The sequence below is a fragment of the Pseudophryne corroboree genome, chromosome 2, assembly GCF_028390025.1.
Source record: "Pseudophryne corroboree isolate aPseCor3 chromosome 2, aPseCor3.hap2, whole genome shotgun sequence".
NCBI classification, from domain to species: Eukaryota; Metazoa; Chordata; class Amphibia; order Anura; family Myobatrachidae; genus Pseudophryne; species Pseudophryne corroboree.
The window spans coordinates 631,151,951-631,176,019 of record NC_086445.1 but is presented as its reverse complement, the minus strand read 5'-3'; the positions used below and the strand labels follow the sequence as shown (position 1 = coordinate 631,176,019).

The window sequence follows — 24,069 nt, the reverse complement described above, 5'->3', positions numbered from 1 at the left end:
TGATCAGTCCGGTCTGCAGCTTTTACTGTGATTGTGGGAAAAAGTATGTACAGTATTCATTTTCTTTATTGTCATTTGTTTATACTTTCCATGTTAATCATTTTTCTCTTTTTGATCATTGAAAATGATCAGCTATAATTTTTATATAACCAGTCAAAGTTTACCTCTTACTGACACTTCTCCCTCTTTGTCTGACTTATGATAGGTTCCGTGTATGCAGATTTTCTCTGTCGAATGATAACTGAATGCCTCGTGTCACATCAGTTGCATCTTTGTTTTAGGTGAGTTCCATCCCCTTCATGTCCATACTGTTGGAGATAACCTCCTTCTCCCGTATCAACTTCCTTTGGTTGTCTGGTCAAATACCTTTGACCAATCGATTGGGAGGCTCAATCAACAGACATCATGCTTGGTTATGTAGATCAGAATGAGCCCACTTTGGTTTATTGTCTAGGGGTTCTTATAGGCATATACAGGAATTTGTCACACGTCACAAAACATAAGCGTCATTTCTCACACACAGAAATTATGAGAAATTACAATCCTTGAGAGTCAATCTGTAGACACTGTTCTCAAAACATCACTGTTCTCAAAACATGTTCCAGGAGATAAGGGATTTGCTTAACCTTGATTCTTAGAGGAACTTCTCTCTAACTAATAAAATGTCAGCATTACTTATAACTTTAAAGCAAAAGCGTTTCTTTATATTCAGACAAAATGGCTACTGTGATACAAGATGGCTGAAAACTACTTTAGCATGATATTGTCTCTTTTCAGTCCCTCCTTTTTATAATAATCTGACATTACAGTTGAGCTATGAGGCATTACAAAATCTCTACCTAACGAGTCTAGGCAAACAGTCTAGCTATGATGGTGCTAAAGGCTATGTCCTCGAGAGATGGTGCTTTTTACTTTATCCAACGGAGGGTAATGACCGTTTGCTTCATATCCATCAAGGTAGACTGCTCACGGCTCTTTCTTGCCAAGCTCTTCTGTAACTTAAACTTGGAGGTTTCCAATCTCTGAGTTTATAGATTTCTTTCAAGCTGAAAGGAAACAAAATAGTATCTTAAAACACTGATATATAATTATTGCTAAGCCAACAATTTTTTTATAAAAACATCACAATTTCAACAATCTATCCTTTGATCCCACTAAACCAATTAGCTGGGTTTAACAAGGAGAGGAAAACCATCCTCCCTTCTCCCCAAGTCCCCTCCAGGGAGTCTGGGGTATTAGGTTTGTTGGCATATGCTTGTTTTTAATTTTCTATTTCTTGGACATATATCTGAACCACTTCTTGCGCATTATCTGTTTCATTAGTAATAAATGTACAACACATTCTTGGAGTTCATACATATCTAAAAGTGTCATACTCTATTCTATAATATGTATTTGCTCCAAGGAAATCTAGAAAACCCTCATACGCTCATATGTAAGGGGGACAAATGTTCATTCCCCTTCTTTTCCAGATATGGGCCCATGTGAGCCCAGCATCTCTTAACTAACTGGTATCTTTGAAATCCTAGAGATTCCATGAGTTTTACTTTAATTTGCTTAACACAAGATCTAGTTGCTTTGATACCACACTTCTTACATACTAAACACTGGTATGTAACTTTGTATTGGCTGATATGCCACTCCCTGCCCCCTCCTATGAGGGATATAGAGTATATTATGACTACAATGAGTACTGAAGTTCGCAATATAATGGCCCATAGTAGCTTGTCTAATTTAGGCCCAATTAGCCTCTGCATGTTTGTGTATTTCATTGTTCACACTTAACTTGGGCAAGTTTGCAGTGTGACCCAATTCTCTTTCACCTTAATTTTCAGAGAAGTGGGTGTGGTCAGCAACACTTGATATGGACCATCAAATCTGTGCTCAAGTGACTTTTTCACGTGTCTTTCCAGATACACCCGATCTCCTGGTTAAAGCTTGTTGGTATTTAGATCTGCTCCTGAATCTGGGAGAGAGGCAAAAACTAGAGAATACAGAGGTGTCAGTTTCTTCAGTAAGACTTTTTTTTAACATATGCAGTCAAATTACCATATTTACGCTGTAACTCTTGTGGATAATAACATCCTTTCTTAGGTATGCTATCAAACAATATTTCATAAGGTGAATAACCTGTGGTTTTACTGAATATGGTTCTACTATTAACCAGTACTAAAAATAAACACTTTAGCATCCCTTTCTGGTTTCTGTGACATACTCACTAATCTGCGAACGATACAACACATGAAATGCCTGTTGTATTCACAAATCATGCATTATGTACTATATTATTTCTTCAATGAACTGAATACCGCTATCTGATGCTATAACTTCTGGTACTCCAGATCTGCAAATAATTTCTGAAATTAATTTTCTAGCTATTGATTTTGCTGTAGCTTTTGCCATTGGCCAATAACTGAAATTGTCTGTGACTACCAATACATATTTGGCAGCTAAATATAGTCAATTTGCAGTCTACGAAATGGAAAATAACTTTTGGGGGATTGCTCCTTCTGTCCTGGATAACCTTCTGTCCTGGATTGGACATTCCCACATATCCAGCAGGCTTGTACAAACTTATTTGCATCTGGATAAAATTCTGGAGCTATCCGTCATTCATTAACTAAATTTCCCATTTGATCCTTTCCCAGGTGTGTGAGTCCATGGCTGACTTGACACATAGGTGGATATAAGCTTCTGGGTAAGCATATCTTCTCTTCTGATTTCCATAGGCCAGTTTCTTCTTCCTGTCTGGCTCCTCTTCTCTGCCATGCTGCCTCCTCTTCAGGACCTGCTTGTTCCTGAAATTTCTTCAAATCCTGTAGATCAGGCATTTGAGGCTTTACTTCTTTGTTTCTTCCGTCTGTGTGGTGTAGATTTCTACCTTCACTGGTTGGTTGGTTGTTTGTTTGGTTGCTTTCTTTTTTCACAGGCTACTTTCTCATTCTCTCCTGCCTGGTTCTGAAGTCCAATCAGTGTAGCATAATCAGGCATTTGGTCTGGCGCTGGAATGGTTACTGTATAGGCTTGCCTTTTTCCGCTGGGGGCATTTTGCTGCCCTCTTGGCTTCAGCATCTGCCAGATTGTTGCCTCTTGTTACAGGAGTGTCGTTTCTTGCGTGTGCCTGGATCTTCATTACTGCAACTTTTGTGTGGCCCTTGCGGAGCTCTGAACCGGTGTCTGATCAGTGAAGCATGTTGTATGTCTTCGCCACTTGACGTCTTGAAGCCTCTGCTTTTCCATATCTGGCCCACAATCTTGTACTGGGATGGTAAGGATCCTGAATCCACAACTTCATGTTCATTGGTTACTGCATATCCTGTATAAGGAATCCCATCCTCGTAGTATCTTGATCCATCCACATATAGCTCATGCTGAGCATTAGGTAGGGCTGTGTCTGTAACATATGGCAAGGGTTGAATTTCTTGTTCCATTAAATCCACGCAATCGTGGGAAAAAGAAAAATTTTGATTATTAGAATTATTTTCTTCCATTCCTGGACCATCCTCCTGGTCCTCATCTTCTTGCTGATCCATCAATAGAGATGATAATCTGTTTCTCCCTCCTTTTGAATCTTTAGATTCAACACCTTTATTTATGAATGCTGGAAAAAGGGTTGCTGGGTTGAGGATAGTACATCTTCTGATGGTTACGTTGTTGCACTTAGCAGTGCTACTTCATACTTGGTCAGCCTTGCTGCTGACATGTGTTTTTGGTTCTTGCTTGTTGAAGCTTCTCTGTACCTGCATGCGGTACCTGGATGATAAGCTCATGATTCAGCTCGTGATAGCATGATGTTGTCTCTTTCAATACATCTCATAGTGCATGCTTTTCTTGCTTTGTCGGTTTTACATGTTTAGCAGATGCAGTGGAGATTAAATTATTTACATTGGATGCGAAGACCCTCTTCTCTTTATTGATTAATTATTACACACTGCTGGGGTGTAGTATGTTATGCTGGCGGTCGGGATCCCGGCACCCAGCATTCCAGCGCCAGGATCCCGACTGCCGACAGCTGGGAGAGCGCAAATGAGCCCCTTGTGGGCTCGCTGCGGGAATGGTGGTGCGCACTATTTATTATCCCTCCAGGGGGGTCGTGGACCCCCAAGAGGGAGAATAGTTGTCGGTATGCCGGGTGTCGGCATTCCAGCGCCGGGATCCCAAAAGCCGGCATACTGAATACCACCCCACTGCTAGGCGGAGTCTGTAAATGCATAGCAATGCGAAGAAAATAAATCTGAGAGCCTAGAACCCAAGTGGATCAAAAGTATTACAAACTATTAGATTTTAATGTGATAATTGAGTTTTGCAACTATATACTGCATTTTGGTTTCTGAAAGGAAATAATTTATTAATAAGTGAATAAATAATTTTCTTACTGCTGTCTAGTAAATAGTCCAGGAACACTGTAATTGTGCTTTACAAACCTACCCGATGGATATCCTCTATTTCTGAGGCTTCTATGCTAATGCAGAAGCCCACAGCATGCATAGAACTCATGGTAAAGGATGGGCTTGCCTTATGTCTATCATTCCTGGTCACAAGACCATCATGACATAACTTAAATTCCTTCTAAGTGGGAAGTGAAGGACAGAAACAAGGTACTTGCTGTGTCACTTGAAAATATGAAATTTATTATATCCCTTTCACACCAAGCTCTGGTTAATGCTGGGGCAAGCATGGCTTGGTGTGAAAGGGTTGACCTCGGTCCTGCATCCCGAGGTCAGCTACAGTGTGAAAGACATGACCTGGGTCATGCCTAACAGGCTGTTAATTGGCGGATTTAGGAGCGCTTGGAGATGTCCTCTCCAAGTGTTCTGTGTGAACAGTTATGGCCCGACAATAACTTAGGTCCCAGCAGCAGTCTGAAAGGTTAAGTACTGTACATCTGAAGCCCCGGCTTCAACCCATGTTCAGTATCCTGGATGGAAACCGGGGCAATAGAAACATGTAAGTTGTTCAAGCTATTTAAAAGGAAGGGACTGAAACGTCAGAGGCCAAATCAGGTCCTTGATGGCCAATGCTGTGAAAACAGAAATTACAAACAGAATTTTTGACATTTTAACTTTCACTTTCAGTGCATTTTCCATCTAGGTAACAGCATAACAGCATGCAGACTTGGGTTTTTTTATTTTTTTATTACCTGTCGGATCCTTTCCGACGGAAAGGATCCGACAGGTCAGTATTCAATGCCGACAGGTTTGGCCCGGTCCCGACAATGGCAATCTGACTTTTTTTAAAGTCGGATTGACATTGGGTTTGGCTGCGCTTCCAACAATACACTGGGATTGGTGGCTGAAGCTGCCGATGCGCATGCATTCTGACAGCTTTCCGACAAGTCGGGAATTCCCGACTTGTCGGAAAAAACGGCCCCCAATGGAATAGGTTAAAACCCCTTCCGACCTAAACCTGACGGAAGCCGCCGTCTTTCCGACAAGATGGCCGCTTCCGACAATTATTGAATACACCCCTTGGGCATAATGTCAACAGTCATAATGTTGACCATCATTTCGACATGATAATGTACACCTTTTCATAGTAGACCATGTCCGCATTCATTATGCAGACAGTGATCAATTTTCGACATGTTAGAAAGTCAACATATTGTCCCTGGTTGCCCAGCTGTGACTTATGGGGCCCAAACCATAATTTCCTGGTCAAACCTCAGATTTGTACCCAATCCCTTATTCCATTCCCCTATCCCTCCCTCTTGTGCCTAACCCTAATGTCGACATTCTGACAATGTGAATCGTCCGTTGACATTTTAAGAATGTCATAATAACTGTCGGCATTGTTATTGTTGAGCTGTTGACTACATACCGTCTCATGACACGGTGTATGTAAAACTACACGTTTTTTTGCAATAGATGATTAAGTCAATTTTAAGACCTCTATCCAAGCAAAATAATCCGCCCCATGCATGTGGACTACAAACACATCTCTGGTAAATAGAAGATTTTTCTATATGTAGACCTACAAAGGAGAAGTAGGTTCTCTTTTCCCATATTTGGGAACCAAAGCTTACAATTTCAGGGTGCAGCGACTGCCAGAGAAGGCACTTTATCTACTTCCAAGCTCTGCTGTTCTGAACATGTACAGTGGAGACCCTTCTGGACATTCAGCTCGGTAAACCCACATGGGGTTAGCCACAATTGAGAACATTAATACAAATTATGGATTTAATTTTCTCTGACGTCCTAGTGGATGCTGGGAACTCCGTAAGGACCATGGGGAATAGCGGGCTCCGAAGGAGGCTGGGCACTCTAGAAAGATTTATGACTACCTGGTGTGCACTGGCTCCTCCCACTATGACCCTCCTCCAAGCCTCAGTTAGATTTTGTGCCCGGCCGAGGTTGGATGCACACTAGGGGCTCTCCTGAGCCCTTAGAAAGAAAGTATAGTTTAGGTTTTTTATTTTCAGTGAGACCTGCTGGCAACAGGCTCACTGCAGCGAGGGACTAAGGGGAGAAGAAGCGAACTCGCCTGCTTGCAGCCGGATTGGGCTTCTTAGGCTACTGGACACCATTAGCTCCAGAGGGATCGACCGCAGGCCCAGTCCTTGGTGTTCGGTCCCGGAGCCGCGCCGCCGTCCCCCTTACAGAGCCAGAAGCAAGAAGAGGTCCGGAAAAACGGCGGCAGAAGACATCAGTCTTCACCAAGGTAGCGCACAGCACTGCAGCTGTGCGCCATTGCTCCTCATACACACTTCATACTCCGGTCACTGAGGGTGCAGGGCGCTGGGGGGGGGGGCGCCCTGAGAAGCAATAATAACACCTTGGCTGGCAAAAACTCCACAATATATAGTCCCAGAGGCTATATATGTGGAAAATACCCCTGCCAGAATATGGAAAAAAGCGGGAGAATAGTCCGCGGAAAAGGGGCGGAGCTATCTCTCACAGCACACTGGCGCCATTTCTCCTTCACAGATCCGCTGGAAGGAAGCTCCCTGGCTCTCCCCTGCAGTCTACACTACAGAACAGGGTAAAAACAGAGAGGGGGGGCACTAAATTTAGGCGCAATATATATTATATAGAAAAATCAGCTATAGGGGACATAACTCAGTTAGTCCCTGCATTATATAGCGCTCTGGTGTGTGCTGGCATACTCTCACTCTGTCCCCCCAAAGGGCTTTTGTGGGTCCTGTCCTCATTCGGAGCATTCCTTGTGTGTGTGCGGTGTGTCGGTACGGCTGTGTCGACATGTTTGATGAGGATAATGATGTGGAGGCGGAGCAGATGCCTTTAGAAGGGATGTCACCCCCTGCGGGGCAGACACCTGAGTGGATGGGCTTATGGAAAGTAATGAGTGCACGTATAGACTCCTTACATAAGAAAATTGACGACATGCCAAATGTGGGACAGCCGACTTCTCAGCTCGTGCCTGCCCAGGCGTTGCATGGGTCGTCAGGGGCTCTAAAACGCCCGCTACCTCAAGCAGACCCAGATGTCGACACTGATACTGACACCAGTGTCGACGACGATGAGTCTAACCTGATGCCCACTAAGGCCATTCACTGCATGATTGAGGCAATGAAAGAGGTGTTACACATTTCTGATATAACTACAGGTACCACTAAAAAGGGTATTATGTTTGGAGAGAAAAAACTACCCGTAGTTTTTCCCCCATCAGATGAATTAAATGAAGTGTGTGAAGAAGCGTGGGCTTTCCCTGATAAAAAATTGGTAATTCCTAAGAAGGTACTAATGGCGTTCCCTTTCCCGCCAGAGGATAGGTCACGTTGGGAAACACCCCCTAGAGTGGATAAAGCGCTCACACGTTTGTCTAAAAAGGTGGCACTACCGTCTCCGGATACGGCCGCCCTCAAGGAACCTGCTGATAGAAAGCAGGAGGCGATCCTGAAGTCTGTATATACACACACAGGCATTATACTTAGGCCAGCTATTGCGTCAGCTTGGATGTGCAGTGCTGCCGCTGCGTGGTCAGATAAACTGTCAGAAAATATTGACACATTAGACAGAGACACGATCCTGTTAACCATAGACCATATAAAAGACTCAGTCTTATATATGAGAGATGCACAGAGGGAAATCTGCCGACTGGCATCTAAAGTAAGTGCATTGTCCATTTCTGCTAGGAGAGGCTTATGGACTCGCCAGTGGACAGGAGATGCAGATTCAAAAAAGCACATGGAAGTGTTGCCATATAAGGGTGAGGAATTATTTGGGGATGGTCTCTCGGACCTAGTTTCCACAGCAACGTCTGGGAAGTCAGCATTTTTACCCCATGTCCCCTCACAGCCTAAGAAGGCGCCGTTTTATCAGGTTCAGTCCTTTCGGACCCAGAAAAACAGGCGTGGAATAGGCGGGTCCTTTCTGTCCAGAGGCAGAGGTAGGGGAAAAAGGCTGCAACAAACAGCAGGTTCCCAGGAGCAAAAGTCCTCCCCCGCTTCTTCTTCCAAGTCCGCCGCATGACGGTGGGGCTCCACAGGCGGAGCCAGGTACGGTGGGGGGTCGCCTCAAAAATTTCAGCGATCAGTGGGCTCGCTCACAGGTGGATCCCTGGATCCTGCAAATAGTATCTCAGGGGTACAAGCTGGAATTCGAGGCGTCCCCACCCCACCGGTTCCTAAAATCTGCCTTGCCGATTGCTCCCTCAGACAGGGAGGCGGTGCTAGCGGCAATTCACAAGCTGTATTCCCAGCAGGTGATAATCAAGGTACCCCTACTTCAACAAGGCCGGGGTTATTATTCCACACTATTTGTGGTACCGAAACCGGACGGTTCGGTGAGACCCATTCTAAATTTAAAATCCTTGAACACGTACATAAAGAAATTCAAGTTCAAGATGGAATCGCTCAGGGCGGTTATTGCAAGCCTGGACGAGGGGGATTACATGGTATCCCTGGACATCAAGGATGCTTACTTGCATGTCCCCATTTACCATCCTCACCAGGAGTACCTCAGATTTGTGGTACAGGATTGCCATTACCAATTCCAGACGCTGCCGTTTGGACTGTCCACGGCACCGAGGGTATTTACCAAGGTTATGGCGGAAATGATGATACTCCTTCGAAGAAAGGGAGTTTTAATTATCCCGTACTTGGACGATCTCCTAATAAAAGCGAGGTCCAAGGAACAGTTGTTGGTGGGAGTAGCACTATCTCAGGAGGTGCTGCACCAGCACGGCTGGATTCTGAATATCCCAAAGTCACAGCTGGTTCCGACGACACGGCTACTGTTCCTGGGTATGATTCTGGATACAGTCCAGAAGAAAGTGTTTCTCCCGGAGGAGAAAGCCAGGGAGTTGTCATCTCTAGTCAGAGACCTCCTGAAACCAAAACAGGTATCAGTGCATCGCTGCACACGGGTCCTGGGAAAGATGGTGGCTTCTTACGAAGCAATTCCCTTCGGCAGGTTCCATGCCAGAATCTTTCAGTGGGACCTGTTGGACCAGTGGTCCGGATCGCATCTTCAGATGCATCGCTTAATAACCCTGTCTCCAAGAACCAGGGTGTCTCTACTGTGGTGGCTGCAGAGTGCCCATCTTCTAGAGGGCCGCAGGTTCGGAATACAGGACTGGGTCCTGGTGACCACGGATGCCAGCCTTCGAGGCTGGGGGGCAGTCATACAGGGAAGAAACTTCCAAGGACTATGGTCGAGTCAGGAGACTTCCCTTCACATAAATATTCTGGAACTAAGGGCCATCTACAATGCCCTAAGTCAAGCAAGATCCCTGCTCCTACACCAGCCGGTGCTGTTCCAGTCAGACAACATCACGGCAGTCGCCCATGTAAATCGACAGGGCGGCACAAGAAGCAGGATGGCGATGGCAGAAGCCACAAGAATTCTCCGATGGGCGGAGAATCATGTACTAGCACTGTCAGCAGTGTTCATTCCGGGAGTGGACAACTGGGAAGCAGACTTCCTCAGCAGACACGATCTCCACCCGGGAGAGTGGGGACTTCACCCAGAAGTCTTCCAGATGCTGGTAAACCGTTGGGAAAAACCACAGGTGGACATGATGGCGTCCCGTCTCAACAAAAAGTTAAAAAGATATTGCGCCAGGTCAAGGGACCCTCAGGCGATAGCTGTGGACGCTCTAGTGACACCGTGGGTGTACCAGTCGGTTTATGTGTTCCCTCCTCTGCCTCTCATTCCAAAGGTATTGAGAATAATAAGAAAGCGAGGAGTAAACACAATTCTCGTGGTTCCGGATTGGCCAAGACGAGCGTGGTACCCGGAACTTCAAGAGATGCTCTCAGAGGACCCGTGGCCTCTACCGCTCAGACAGGACCTGATACAGCAGGGGCCCTGTCTGTTCCAAGACTTACCGCGGCTGCGTTTGACGGCATGGCGGTTGAACACCGGATCCTAAAGGAAAAGGGTATTCCGGAAGAAGTCATTCCTACGCTTATTAAGGCCAGGAAAGATGTTACGGCAACGCATTATCACCGCATATGGCGAAAATATGTTGCATGGTGCGAGGTCAATAAGGCCCCAACAGAGGAATTTCAACTAGGTCGATTTCTGCATTTCCTGCAAGCAGGAGTGGATATGGGCCTAAAACTAGGCTCCATTAAAGTACAGATCTCGGCTCTGTCGATTTTCTTTCAAAATGAACTAGCTTCAGTACCTGAAGTTCAGACATTTGTGAAAGGAGTGCTGCATATTCAGCCCCCGTTTGTGCCTCCTGTGGCACCTTGGGATCTCAACGTGATGTTGAGTTTCTTAAAATCACATTGGTTTGAGCCACTAAAAACCGTGGATCTGAAATATCTCACGTGGAAAGTGGTCATGTTATTAGCCTTGGCTTCAGCCAGGCGAGTATCAGAATTGGCGGCTTTATCATGTAAAAGCCCTTATCTGATTTTCCATATGGATAGGGCAGAGTTGAGGACTCGTCCCCAATTTCTCCCTAAGGTGGTGTCAGCGTTTCACCTGAACCAGCCTATTGTGGTGCCGGCGGCTACTAGTGAATTGGAGGACTCCAAGTTGCTAGACGTTGTCAGGGCCCTAAAAATATATGTTTCCAGGACGGCTGGAGTCAGAAAATCTGACTCGCTGTTTATCCTGTATGCACCCAACAAGCTGGGTGCTCCTGCTTCTAAGCAGTCTATTGCTCGCTGGATTTGTAGTACAATTCAGCTTGCACATTCTGTGGCAGGCATACCACAGCCAAAATCTGTAAATGCCCATTCCACAAGGAAGGTGGGCTCATCTTGGGCGGCTGCCCGAGGGGTCTCGGCTTTACAACTTTGCCGAGCAGCTACTTGGTCAGGGGCAAACACAATTGCAAAATTCTACAAATTTGATACCCTGGCTGAGGAGGACCTGGAGTTCTCTCATTCGGTGCTACAGAGTCATCCGCACTCTCCCGCCCGTTTGGGAGCTTTGGTATAATCCCCATGGTCCTTACGGAGTTCCCAGCATCCACTAGGACGTCAGAGAAAATAAGAATTTACTCACCGGTAATTCTATTTCTCGTAGTCCGTAGTGGATGCTGGGCGCCCATCCCAAGTGCGGATTGTCTGCAATACTTGTAAATAGTTATTGTTAACTAAAGGGTTATTGTTGAGCCATCTGTTGAGAGGCTCAGTTGCTTTCATACTGTCAAACTGGATATAGTATCACGAGTTGTACGGTGTGATTGGTGTGGCTGGTAAGAGTCTTACCCGGGATTCTAAATCCTTCCTTATTATGTCTGCTCGTCCGGGCACAGTGTCCTAACTGAGGCTTGGAGGAGGGTCATAGTGGGAGGAGCCAGTGCACACCAGGTAGTCCTAAATCTTTCTAGAGTGCCCAGCCTCCTTCGGAGCCCGCTATTCCCCATGGTCCTTACGGAGTTCCCAGCATCCACTACGGACTACGAGAAATAGAATTACCGGTGAGTAAATTCTTATTTTTTTTTTACTCTTATTAAAACCTCAGATGATCAAGATGGTCGTCTCAAAGCTTGATGCTTAACAGAAGTATCATCATGTATTTATCAAAAGCATGCATTTAGGCCTGTATGCTGATCTACTGTATGTAACTCTGCATATAGGAGCATATGATGCAGAATATGCTAATTCTGTCAGATACTTTGTTTGAAACTATGGTAAATTGATTCCCTTATATAGAAACCTGGAGCTTTAATCCCTTTAAGACCAAAGATAAAAACTAGATCAAATGGTGGCTGAAATAGCAGTAATTACTGTTTCCATATTAATTTTGTTCAATTACTAATGCAGCTGACCCAGGCCTGCTTGCTACAGTATGTAGAACTGTCTAATGCTGTCACATCAGGAAACACACAAGTGTGAATTTGTATTGTGCAAACATTGTTCAGTTTTGTAAAGATTGAGGTGGTCCTGAACCAACTTTAGTGGCTCCTTCCACAGTGGCTGATCCTGCTGGCTTTCATTGACAGCAGTGATCAACTCTTGCATGTGGGAACAGTTGACAATCTTATAAGCAGCCACAAATATGCAGAGTATGTTAATATCTTCAGCATTGTCCGACAACACATGATCGAGCAGGGCAATGTACAGCAAGAATTTGAGGTATTTTAGAAAACGCCCGTATTGATACCTGTAAAACTCTATAAAGTGGCATTAAGCAAATGTGACATTAAGAGAGATGACAACATAGGACATCTTCAATCTAGCTTTCAAGCATTTATTTTCCAATTATAGACTCTGACTCCTGGTTACACCAGTTTGTGTAACAAATGTGTTTGATGCATATGGTTTTATAGCGGCATTGTGTGTCAGATTTCTTGCTAATCCTCGATATTAAATGGTATAGACTCTGACTCCTGGTTACACCAGTTTGTGTAACAAATGTGTTTGATACATATGGTTTTATAGCGGCGTTGTGTGTCAGATTTCTTGCTAATCCTCGATATTAAATGGTTTGACAACCATATAGAAGTACTGAAAATGGGATCACAATGGAAAAGTGAGGATGCAAATCACACATCATAAGTCTTTTCTGACCTCGAGAAATACCAGTCTCAGATCTCCAGTATAAAAAGCTAGACATTAGATTACTGGGCACAGACCTGGCACATGGTTTAACTTATTTAGAGTAATTGAAAAAACATTTTGGTATTAAATAGATTTCTCTGACGTCCTAGTGGATGCTGGGGACTCCGTCAGGACCATGGGGATTAGCGGCTCCGCAGGAGACAGGGCACAAAAATAAAGCTTTAGGATCAGGTGGTGTGCACTGGCTCCTCCCCCTATGACCCTCCTCCAAGCCTCAGTTAGGTTTTTGTGCCCGTCCGAGCAGGGTGCAATCTAGGTGGCTCTCCTAAAGAGCTGCTTAGAAAAAGTTTTTAGGTTTTTTATTTTCAGTGAGTCCTGCTGGCAACAGGCTCACTGCATCGAGGGACTTAGGGGAGAGAAGTGAACTCACCTGCGTGCAGGATGGATTGGCTTCTTAGGCTACTGGACACCATTAGCTCCAGAGGGAGTCGGAACACAGGTCTCACCCTGGGGTTCGTCCCGGAGCCGCGCCGCCGACCCCCCTTGCAGATGCCGAAGATGGAAGAGGTCCAGAAGCAGGCGGCAGAAGACTTTTCAGTCTTCCTGAGGTAGCGCACAGCACTGCAGCTGTGCGCCATTGTTGTCAGCACACTTCACACAGCGGTCACGGAGGGTGCAGGGCGCTGGGGGGGCGCCCTGGGCAGCAATGTATAATACCTTTTTATGGCTAAAAATACATCACATATAGCCCTTGAGGCTATATGGATGTATTTAACCCCTGCCAGATCTCACAAACTCCGGAGAAGAGCCCGCCGAAATAGGGGGCGGGGCTTATTATCCTCAGCACACAGCGCCATTTTCCTGCTCAGCTCCACTGTGAGGAAGGCTCCCAGGACTCTCCCCTGCACTGCACTACAGAAACAGGGTAAAACAGAGAGGGGGGGCACTTTTTTTGGCGATATTACTATATTTAAGCTGCTATAAGGATACAACACTTATATAGGGTTGTTCCCATATATATTATAGCGCTTGGGTGTGTGCTGGCAAACTCTCCCTCTGTCTCCCCAAAGGGCTAGTGGGGTCCTGTCTTCAATAGAGCATTCCCTGTGTGTCTGCTGTGTGTCGGTACGTGTGTGTCGACATGTATGAGGACGATGTTGGTGTGGAGGCAGAGCAATTGCCGGTAATGGTGATGTCACCCCCTAGGGAGTCGACACCGGAATGGATGGCTTTGTTTATGGAATTACGTGATAATGTCAGCACATTACAAAAATCAGTTGACGACATGAGACGGCCGTCAAACCAGTTAGTACCTGCCCAGGCGTCTCAGACACCGTCAGGGGCTGTAAAACGCCCTTTACCTCAGTCGGTCGATACAGACCCAGACACGGACACTGAATCTAGTGTCGACGGTGAAGAAACAAACGTATTTTCCAGTAGGGCCACACGTTATATGATCACGGCAATGAAGGAGGCTTTGCATATCTCTGATACTACAAGTACCACAAAAAGGGGTATTATGTGGGGGGTGAAAAAACTACCTGTAGTTTTTCCTGAATCAGAGGAATTGAATGATGTATGTGATGAAGCGTGGGTTAACCCAGATAGAAAAGGGCTAATTTCAAAAAAGTTATTGGCATTATACCCTTTCCCGCCAGAGGTTAGGGCGCGCTGGGAAACACCCCCTAAGGTGGATAAGGCGCTCACACGCTTATCAAAACAAGTGGCGTTACCGTCTCCTGATACGGCCGCCCTCAAGGATCCAGCTGATAGGAGGCTGGAAACTACCCTAAAAAGTATATACACACATACTGGTGTTATACTGCGACCAGCCATCGCCTCAGCCTGGATGTGCAGTGCTGGGGTGGTCTGGTCGGATTCCCTGACTGAAAATATTGATACCCTGGATAGGGACAGTATTTTACAGACTTTAGAGCAATTAAAGGATGCTTTTCTTTATATGCGAGATGCTCAGAGGGATATTTGCACTCTGGCATCGAGAGTAAGTGCGATGTCCATATCTGCCAGAAGAAGTTTATGGACACGACAGTGGTCAGGTGATGCGGATTCCAAACGGCATATGGAAGTATTGCCGTATAAAGGGGAGGAATTATTTGGCGTCGGTCTATCGGATCTGGTGGCCACGGCAACGGCCGGGAAATCCACCTTTTTACCTCAGACCCCCTCCCAACAGAAAAAGACACCGTCTTTTCAGCCGCAGTCCTTTCGGTCCTATAAGAACAAGCGGGCAAAAGGACAGTCATATCTGCCCCGAGGCAGAGGAAAGGGTAAGAGAGGGCAGCAAGCAGCTCCTTCCCAGGAACAGAAGCCCTCCGCGGGTTCTGCAAAGCCCTCAGCATGACGCTGGGGCTTTACAAGCGGACTCAGGAACGGTGGGGGGTCGACTCAAGAATTTCAGCGCGCAGTGGGCTTGCTCACAGGTGGACCCCTGGATCCTGCAGGTAGTATCTCAGGGTTACAGGTTGGAATTCGAGAAGTCTCCCCCTCGCCGGTTCCTAAAGTCTGCTTTGCCAACGTCTCCCTCAGACAGGGCGACGGTATTGGAAGCCATTCACAAGCTGTTTTCTCAGCAGGTGATAGTCAAGGTACCCCTCCTACAACAGGGAAAGGGGTATTACTCCACGCTATTTGTGGTACCGAAGCCGGACGGCTCGGTAAGACCTATTCTAAATCTGAAATCTTTGAACCTGTACATACAAAAATTCAAGTTCAAGATGGAATCACTCAGAGCAGTGATAGCGAATCTGGAAGAAGGGGACTTTATGGTGTCCCTGGACATAAAAGATGCTTACCTGCATGTCCCAATTTGCCCTTCACATCAAGGGTACCTCAGGTTCGTGGTGCAAAACTGTCATTATCAGTTTCAGACGCTGCCGTTTGGATTGTCCACGGCACCTCGGGTCTTTACCAAGGTAATGGCCGAAATGATGATTCTTCTGCGAAGAAGAGGCGTATTAATTATCCCTTACTTGGACGATCTCCTGATAAGGGCAAGGTCCAGAGAACAGCTGGAGGACGGAGTAGCACTAACCCAAGTAGTACTGCAACAACACGGGTGGATTCTGAATTTTCCAAAATCTCAGTTGACCCCGACAACACGTCTGCTGTTCCTGGGAATGATTCTGGACACGGTTCAGAAAAAGGTGTTTCTTCCGGAGGAGAAAGCCAAGGAGTTATCCGAACTTGTCAGGAACCTCCTAAAACCAGGAAAAGTGTCTGTGCATCAATGCACAAGAGTCCTGGGAAAGATGGTGGCTTCTTACGAAGCAATCCCATTCGGCAGATTCCACGCACAAACTTTTCAGTGGGATCTGCTGGACAAATGGTCCGGATCGCATCTGCAGATGCATCAGCGGATAACCTTATCGCCACGGACAAGGGTGTCTCTTCTGTGGTGGTTGCAGAGTACTCATCTGTTAGAAGGCCGCAGATTCGGCATACAGGACTGGGTCCTGGTGACCACGGATGCCAGTCTGAGAGGCTGGGGAGCGGTCACACAGGGAAGAAACTTCCAGGGAGTATGGTCAAGCCTGGAGATGTCTCTTCACATAAATATACTGGAGCTAAGAGCGATTTACAATGCTCTAAGCCTGGCAAAACCCCTGCTTCAGGGTCAGCCGGTGTTGATCCAGTCGGACAACATCACGGCAGTCGCCCACGTAAACAGACAGGGCGGCACAAGAAGCAGGAGAGCAATGACAGAAGCTGCAAGGATTCTTCGCTGGGCGGAAGATCATGTGATAGCACTGTCAGCAGTGTTCATTCCGGGAGTGGACAACTGGGAAGCAGACTTCCTCAGCAGACACGATCTACACCCGGGAGAGTGGGGACTTCATCCAGAAGTCTTCCACATGATTGTGAACCGTTGGGAAAAACCAAAGGTGGATATGATGGCGTCTCGCCTCAACAAAAAACTGGACAGGTATTGCGCCAGGTCAAGAGACCCTCAGGCAATAGCTGTGGACGCTCTGGTAACACCGTGGGTGTTCCAGTCAGTGTATGTGTTTCCTCCTCTGCCTCTCATACCCAAAGTACTGAGAATTATACGGCAAAGGGGAGTAAGAACGATACTCGTGGCTCCGGATTGGCCAAGAAGAACTTGGTACCCGGAACTTCAGGAGATGCTCACGGAAAATCCGTGGCCTCTACCTCTAAGGCGGGACCTGATTCAGCAGGGACCGTGTCTATTCCAAGACTTACCGCGGCTGCGTTTGACGGCGTGGCGGTTGAACGCCGAATTCTAAGGGAAAAAGGCATTCCGGAAGAGGTCATTCCTACACTGGTTAAAGCCAGGAAGGAGGTGACTGCACAACATTATCACCGCATTTGGAGAAAATATGTTGCGTGGTGTGAGGCCAGGAAGGTCCCCACGGAGGAATTTCAACTGGGTCGATTCCTGCATTTCCTACAAACAGGATTGTCTATGGGCCTTAAATTGGGGTCCATTAAGGTTCAAATTTCGGCCCTGTCGATTTTCTTCCAGAAAGAATTGGCTTCAGTTCCTGAAGTCCAGACTTTTGTTAAAGGAGTACTACATATACAGCCCCCGGTGGTGCCCCCTGTGGCTCCGTGGGACCTTAATGTAGTTTTGGATTTTCTCAAATCCCATTGGTTTGAGCCACTCAAATCGGTGGATTTGAAATATCTTACGTGGAAAGTAACCATGCTACTGGCCCTGGCTTCAGCCAGGAGAGTATCAGAATTGGCGGCTTTATCGTATAAAAGCCCATATCTGATTTTCCATTCGGACAGGGCAGAACTGCGGACGCGTCCTCATTTTCTGCCTAAGGTGGTGTCAGCGTTTCATCTGAACCAGCCTATTGTGGTGCCTGCGGCTACTAGCGATTTGGAGGATTCCAAGTTGCTGGACGTTGTCCGGGCATTGAGAATATATATTTCAAGGACGGCTGGAGTCAGAAAATCTGACTCGCTGTTTATACTATATGCACCCAACAAGCTGGGTGCTCCTGCTTCTAAGCAGACGATTGCTCGTTGGATTTGTAGCACAATTCAACTTGCACATTCTGTGGCAGGCCTGCCACAGCCTAAATCTGTCAAGGCCCATTCCACAAGGAAGGTGGGCTCATCCTGGGCGGCTGCCCGAGGGGTCTCGGCATTGCAACTCTGCCGAGCAGCTACGTGGTCGGGGGAGAACACGTTTGTAAAATTTTACAAATTTGATACCCTGGCTAAAGAGGACCTGGAGTTCTCTCATTCGGTGCTGCAGAGTCATCCGCACTCTCCCGCCCGTTTGGGAGCTTTGGTATAATCCCCATGGTCCTGACGGAGTCCCCAGCATCCACTAGGACGTCAGAGAAAATAAGATTTTACTTACCGATAAATCTATTTCTCGTAGTCCGTAGTGGATGCTGGGCGCCCATCCCAAGTGCGGATTGTCTGCAATACTTGTACATAGTTATTGTTACAAAAAAATCGGGTTGTTATTGTTGTGAGCCGTCTGTTCAGAGGCTCCTACGTTTGTCATACTGTTAACTGGGTTCAGATCACAAGTTGTACGGTGTGATTGGTGTGGCTGGTATGAGTCTTACCCGGGATTCAAAATCCTTCCTTATTGTGTACGCTCGTCCGGGCACAGTATCCTAACTGAGGCTTGGAGGAGGGTCATAGGGGGAGGAGCCAGTGCACACCACCTGATCCTAAAGCTTTATTTTTGTGCCCTGTCTCCTGCGGAGCCGCTAATCCCCATGGTCCTGACGGAGTCCCCAGCATCCACTACGGACTACGAGAAATAGATTTATCGGTAAGTAAAATCTTATTTTTTATTGAAGCAATGGAAAATGTACTTAGTACAACGAAATATGTGCATATTCACAGTCAAGAAGACCTAACATGAAGAAATACAAAAGACTGATTAAGCATAGGTGCAGCACTGACAGTCATATGCTCATCAGAGGTAAAAAAAAATACCGGATGTTGGTATTCCCACAAAAATGACAAGACAGGGAATTATAAACGTTACAATTAAATCAGACTTGAACTTGATAAAGTAAGTTTCTTTCGCATCTCCTCCCTCATGGTCACACTGAAATTGGGGGATTGCCCTCAACCATTCGTAAAAGTTACCAAGAGGTATTACACTTAAGGTGTGTACACACGGTGAGATTTATCCTTTCGATTTTGACTATACAGTCAAAATCGAAAGGAAAGTTAGTACAAATCGCAAGGTTTTAGCCACCTTGCGATCCCGATGAGCACTCCCGTGGGGTCGGTATCGCAAGGCTAGATAGACTGCAAGCAAGTCAGTCTTGACTATATAGTGTACTATCTAGTACAAAGTAAAGTCAAAATCGAAAATACAGATAGTCAAAATCGATGTTTCTGCGCCCTGGGGGAGTTCAAGAGAAATCGCATAGTCAAAATCAGGCATAGCAAGGATCTCACCATGTGTATTCACCTAAAGAGTTTCAAGGAAAGGGTTACGATAAAACTCTCCCACATTTCAAAGAATCTTTCAGTTTTAGCCTCCTTTTCTTGCACCACCTCCATCCATGCCATACAAAAGAGAGAAAAAATAGTTTTGTTTTAAAGAGAGCTAAAGTGTGTGTGTGTGTGTGTGTGTGTGTGTGTGTGTGTGTGTGTGTACGTTTTATTAAAGCAGCAAGCGTTTACAGGGCAAAACCTGGTTGATTTTGCCTAGTAAACGTTTGCTGCTTTAATAAAACGTACGAGTTCGGACAGAGCCTCGGAGTTCCGGCCGTCTCGCAAGCCATTACATCCGGCCCATAGGGTCAGCTTTGCATAAGACATCTATTAGAGGTATTCATAGTACATTAGTCTTCCTTGGATAGAAGAATGATGGTGAAGGTCCAGCTTGATGAAGGACGGTCACTTTTAATACGTCTTCATCTTCATTCTTGTCCATCACATAAGCATGCCACCATTTCTTGTTATACACAACAGATATATAACTTTATGAATAGTCATTAGAAAATATACACAATTTCTCTTACGTCCTAGAGGATGCTGGGGACTCCAAAAAAGACCATGGGGTATAGACGGGATCCGCAGGAGCTTGGGCACACTAAAAAGACTTAATCTGGGTGTGAACTGGCACCTCCCTCTATGCCCCTCCTCCAGACCCCAGTTAGACTTTGTGCCCAGGAGTGACTGGATGCACACTAGGGGAGCTCTGAGTTTCTCTAGAAAAGACTTTTGTTAGGTTTTTTATTTTCAGGGAGACCTGCTGGCTACAGGCTCCCTGCAGCGTGGGAGTGAGGGGAGAGAAGCAGACCTACTTCTGTGAGTTTCAAGGCTCTGCTTCTCGGCTACTGGACACCATTAGCTCCAGAGGGTTCGATCACTTGGTGCGCCTAGCTGCTTGTTCCCGGAGCCACGCCGTCACCCCCTCACAGAAGTCGGGTGAGTATGAGAAGATCAGAAGACTTCAGGACGGCAGAAGACTTCAGTAACGGAAGGTAAAGCACAGCTGTGCTCCATACTCCCACACACATCACCAACGGTAGTCACTGGGTGCAGGGCGCTGGGGGGGGGGGCGCCCTGGGAGGCATGTTACTGGAGTTCAGGGCGGCATATTATGGTAGTGGGTGCCTAGGCACCCTTTACAGACCCCCGACGGCATTTTTAGTTAGTTTGAATTTGGCGGGCCGTGGCCGCCGGTAAGGAGGCGGAGTTTCGGTCCGCTGCTCACACGCGCCATTTTCTCCCTACATGCGGCTGAGGGAGAGACGCTGCCGGGACCTCCACGATTCACAACAAGTAACGGGGGCATCTCCAGAGGGGAGCCGCAGTGGGGTGCTGGTTTTTTTTATCAAACAGGCAGCGCTGGGTACATATATCGTTATACCGATATATGGGCACTGGGGTGTGAGCTGGCATACTCCCTCTGTCTCCTCTTTCTGGGCTGCAGTGTGGGCCTGTCACCTTGCTGGGACGTTCTGTGTGTTGTGTGTGTCGGTACTAAGTGTCGACATGTCTGAGGCTGAATGTTATTCACCAGAGGAGGTTATGGGAGGTGTGGATGCGGGGCTAGAATTGGCACTGTCGACGCAGCCGACACCTGACTTACTAGCACTTCTTAATACGATCAATTCCAATGTAGCTTCTTTATCGAAGAGGTTAGATAAGTCTGAGTCACAGACGCAGGTGTGGAAAAAGTCCATGGAGGAGGCTTTGTCTCGGGTACAGACCCCATCCGGGTCCCATAAGAGGCCATTTACTCAGGTGGGGGATACTGATACCGACACGGACTCTGATTCCGAGGTCGATTTCACTGAGGCTGCGTTACATCCACGTTTAGTTAAGAGTATTCAGTACATGATTGTGGCTATAAAAGATGTTTTACACATTTCTGATGAACCTGCGGTACAGGAAACAAGGATTTGCTTGTTCAAGGGAAAAAAACCTGTGGTAAAGTTTCCCCCCTCTCATGAAATGAATACTCTTTGTGAAAAGGCTTTGGAGTCGCCGGATAAGAAATGGCAGATTCCCAAGAGGATTTATATGGCGTATCCTTTCCCCTCTGATGACAGGGAAAAATGTGAGACATCTCCAACCGTTGATAAAGCTCTATCCCGTTTGTCTAAGAAGGTGGCGCTTCCGTCTCCTGACACGGCAGCTCTCAAGGATCCGGCGGATCGCAAGTTGGAGACGTGTCTGAAGTCCATTTTCGCTAATTCGGGGGCTCTGCTCAGACCCGCTGTGGCGTCGGTATGGGTGAGTAGTGCTATTGCTAAATGGGCTGAGAATTTAGCTAGTGACATGGATACTCTTGATAAAGATAATGTCCTTTTAACTCTCGGTTATATTAAGGACGCTGCAGATTACCTAAAGGACGCGGCGAGGGACGTCTGTCTCTTGGGTTCAAGGACCAATGCCATGTCGATATCTACTAGGAGGGCCCTGTGGATCCATCAATGGAATGCTGATGCTGACTGCAAGAGGTCTATGGAAGCACTACCCTTCAAAGGTACAGTCTTGTTTGGGGACGGCTTGGCGGACCTAGTCTCGACCGCGACTGCGGGTAAGTCCTCTTTTCTTCCTTATGTTCCCACACAACAGAAAAAGGCACCACATCAACAAATGCAGTCCTTTCGTCACAACAAATACAGGCGTGGGAAAGGTACATCTTTCCTCGCCTCAAAGGGTAGAGGACGGGGAAAGAAACTTCCTGCAGCCTCAGGCGCACAGGACCAAAAGTCCTCCCCTGCTGCTACCAAGTCCACCGCATGACGCTGGGGCTTTCCTGGGGGAGTCCGGACCGGTGTGGGGCCGTCTTCGGATATTCAGTCAGGTCTGGATTCAATCAGACCTGGATCCTTGGGTGTTAGAGATCGTATCTCAAGGATACAAACTGGAGTTTCGCGAGATGCCCCCTCACCGGTTCTTCATTTCGGCATTACCTGTAGTTCTTCCGGACAGGGAGGTGGTCCGGGCAGCGATTCAAAAATTGTGTCTGCAGAGGGTCATTGTTCCCGTCCCAGCGGGGGGAGAGGTTCTACTCGAGCCTCTTTGTGGTGCCGAAACCGGACGGTTCGGTCAGACCAATTCTAAATCTAAAATCCCTCAATCCATACTTGAAAGTGTTCAAGTTCAAGATGGAATCCCTTCGAGCGGTGATTGCCAGCCTGGAGGGGGGGGGATTTTATGGCGTCAGTCGACATAAAAGATGCCTACTTACATGTGCCGATATATCCTCCGCATCAGGCTTTCCTCAGGTTTGCGATACAGGATTCTCATTACCAATTTCAGACGTTGCCGTTTGGGCTTTCCACGGCTCTGAGGATTTTCACCAAAGTCATGGCGGAAATGATGGTTCTTCTTCGCAAACAAGGGGTTTCAATTATCCCGTACTTGGACGATCTCCTGATAAAGGCGAGGTCCAAGGAACGGTTGCTGAGAAGTGTAGAGTTGTCACTCTCGGTTATGCGACAGCACGGTTGGGTGCTCAATTTGCCGAAATCCCAGTTGATTCCGACCACTCGGCTTCCTTTTCTGGGCATGATTTTGGACACGGATTTACAAAAGATATTTCTTCCAGAAGAAAAGGCTCGGGAACTGCAGACGATGGTCAGGGAACTTCTGAAGCCGACGAGTGTGTCAATCCATCATTGTACTCGGGTTCTGGGGAAGATGGTTGCGGCGTACGAAGCCATACCATTTGGCAGATTTCACGCCCGGGTGTTTCAGTGGGACTTGCTGAGCAAATGGTCCGGGTCTCACCTACACATTCACCGGAAGATAAGTCTATCTCCCAGAGCCAGAATTCCTCTCCTGTGGTGGCTACAGGGTCATCACCTCCTAGGGAAACGTCGATTCGGTATCCAGGTTGGGTACTTCTGACAACAGATGCAAGTCTCCGGGGCTGGGGCGCAGTCACCCAAGGAAGAAACTTCCAGGGAAAATGGTCGCTCCACGAAGCCTGTCTCCACATAAATATTCTCGAGTTAAGAGCCATTTACAACGGCCTGCTACAAGCAAGAAGCCTTCTTCAAGGTCGACCAGTTCTGGTTAAGTCAGACAACATCACAGCGGTGGCGCATATAAACCGGCAAGGCGGAACGAGGAGCAGAGCGGCAATGGCGGAGGCCACAAAGATCCTTCGCTGGGCGGAACAACACGTGAGCGCACTGTCAGCAGTTTTCCTGCCGGGGGTGGACAACTGGGAAGCAGATTTCCTCAGCAGACACGATCTCCATCCGGGGAGAGTGGGCTCTTCACCAAGAGGTTTTTGCAGAGGTGACAAGACGCTGGGGAATTCCGTTGATAGACATGATGGCGTCTCGGCTCAACAAGAAGCTCCCGAGGTATTGTTCCAGGTCAAGGGACCCACAAGCCACTGCAGTGGACGCCCTGGTGTCTCCGTGGGTGTTCCAGTCGGTGTATGTGTTCCCTTCACTTCCTCTCATTCCAAAGGTGCTGGGGATCATTCGACGAGCAAGGGTTCAGGCGATTCTCGTCGTTCCAGACTGGCCAAGAAGGGCCTGGTACCCGGATCTTCAGGACTTACTGGTGGAAGATCCGTGGCCGCTTCCTCTAAGATAGGATCTGTTGTTGCAGGGTCCATGCGTGTTTCCAGACTTACCGCGGCTGCGTTTGACGGCATGGAGGTTGAGCGCCAGATCTTAGCTCGTAAGGGTATTCCC

The 24,069-nt window shown here is 47.1% G+C and overlaps 1 protein-coding gene across 6 annotated transcripts in view; it reads left to right on the top strand.

Moving 5' to 3' along the window:
• The window catches only part of FANCE (FA complementation group E), a 222,615-nt gene that overhangs the window by 98,140 nt on the left and 100,406 nt on the right, over positions 1-24,069 (top strand). For all 6 annotated transcript variants that reach the window (XM_063954876.1, XM_063954875.1, XM_063954885.1 and 3 more), the window contains one exon: positions 206-281. In XM_063954876.1, coding sequence (XP_063810946.1) covers positions 206-281 — 76 coding nt within the window. The remainder of the gene's footprint in view (positions 1-205; positions 282-24,069) is intronic.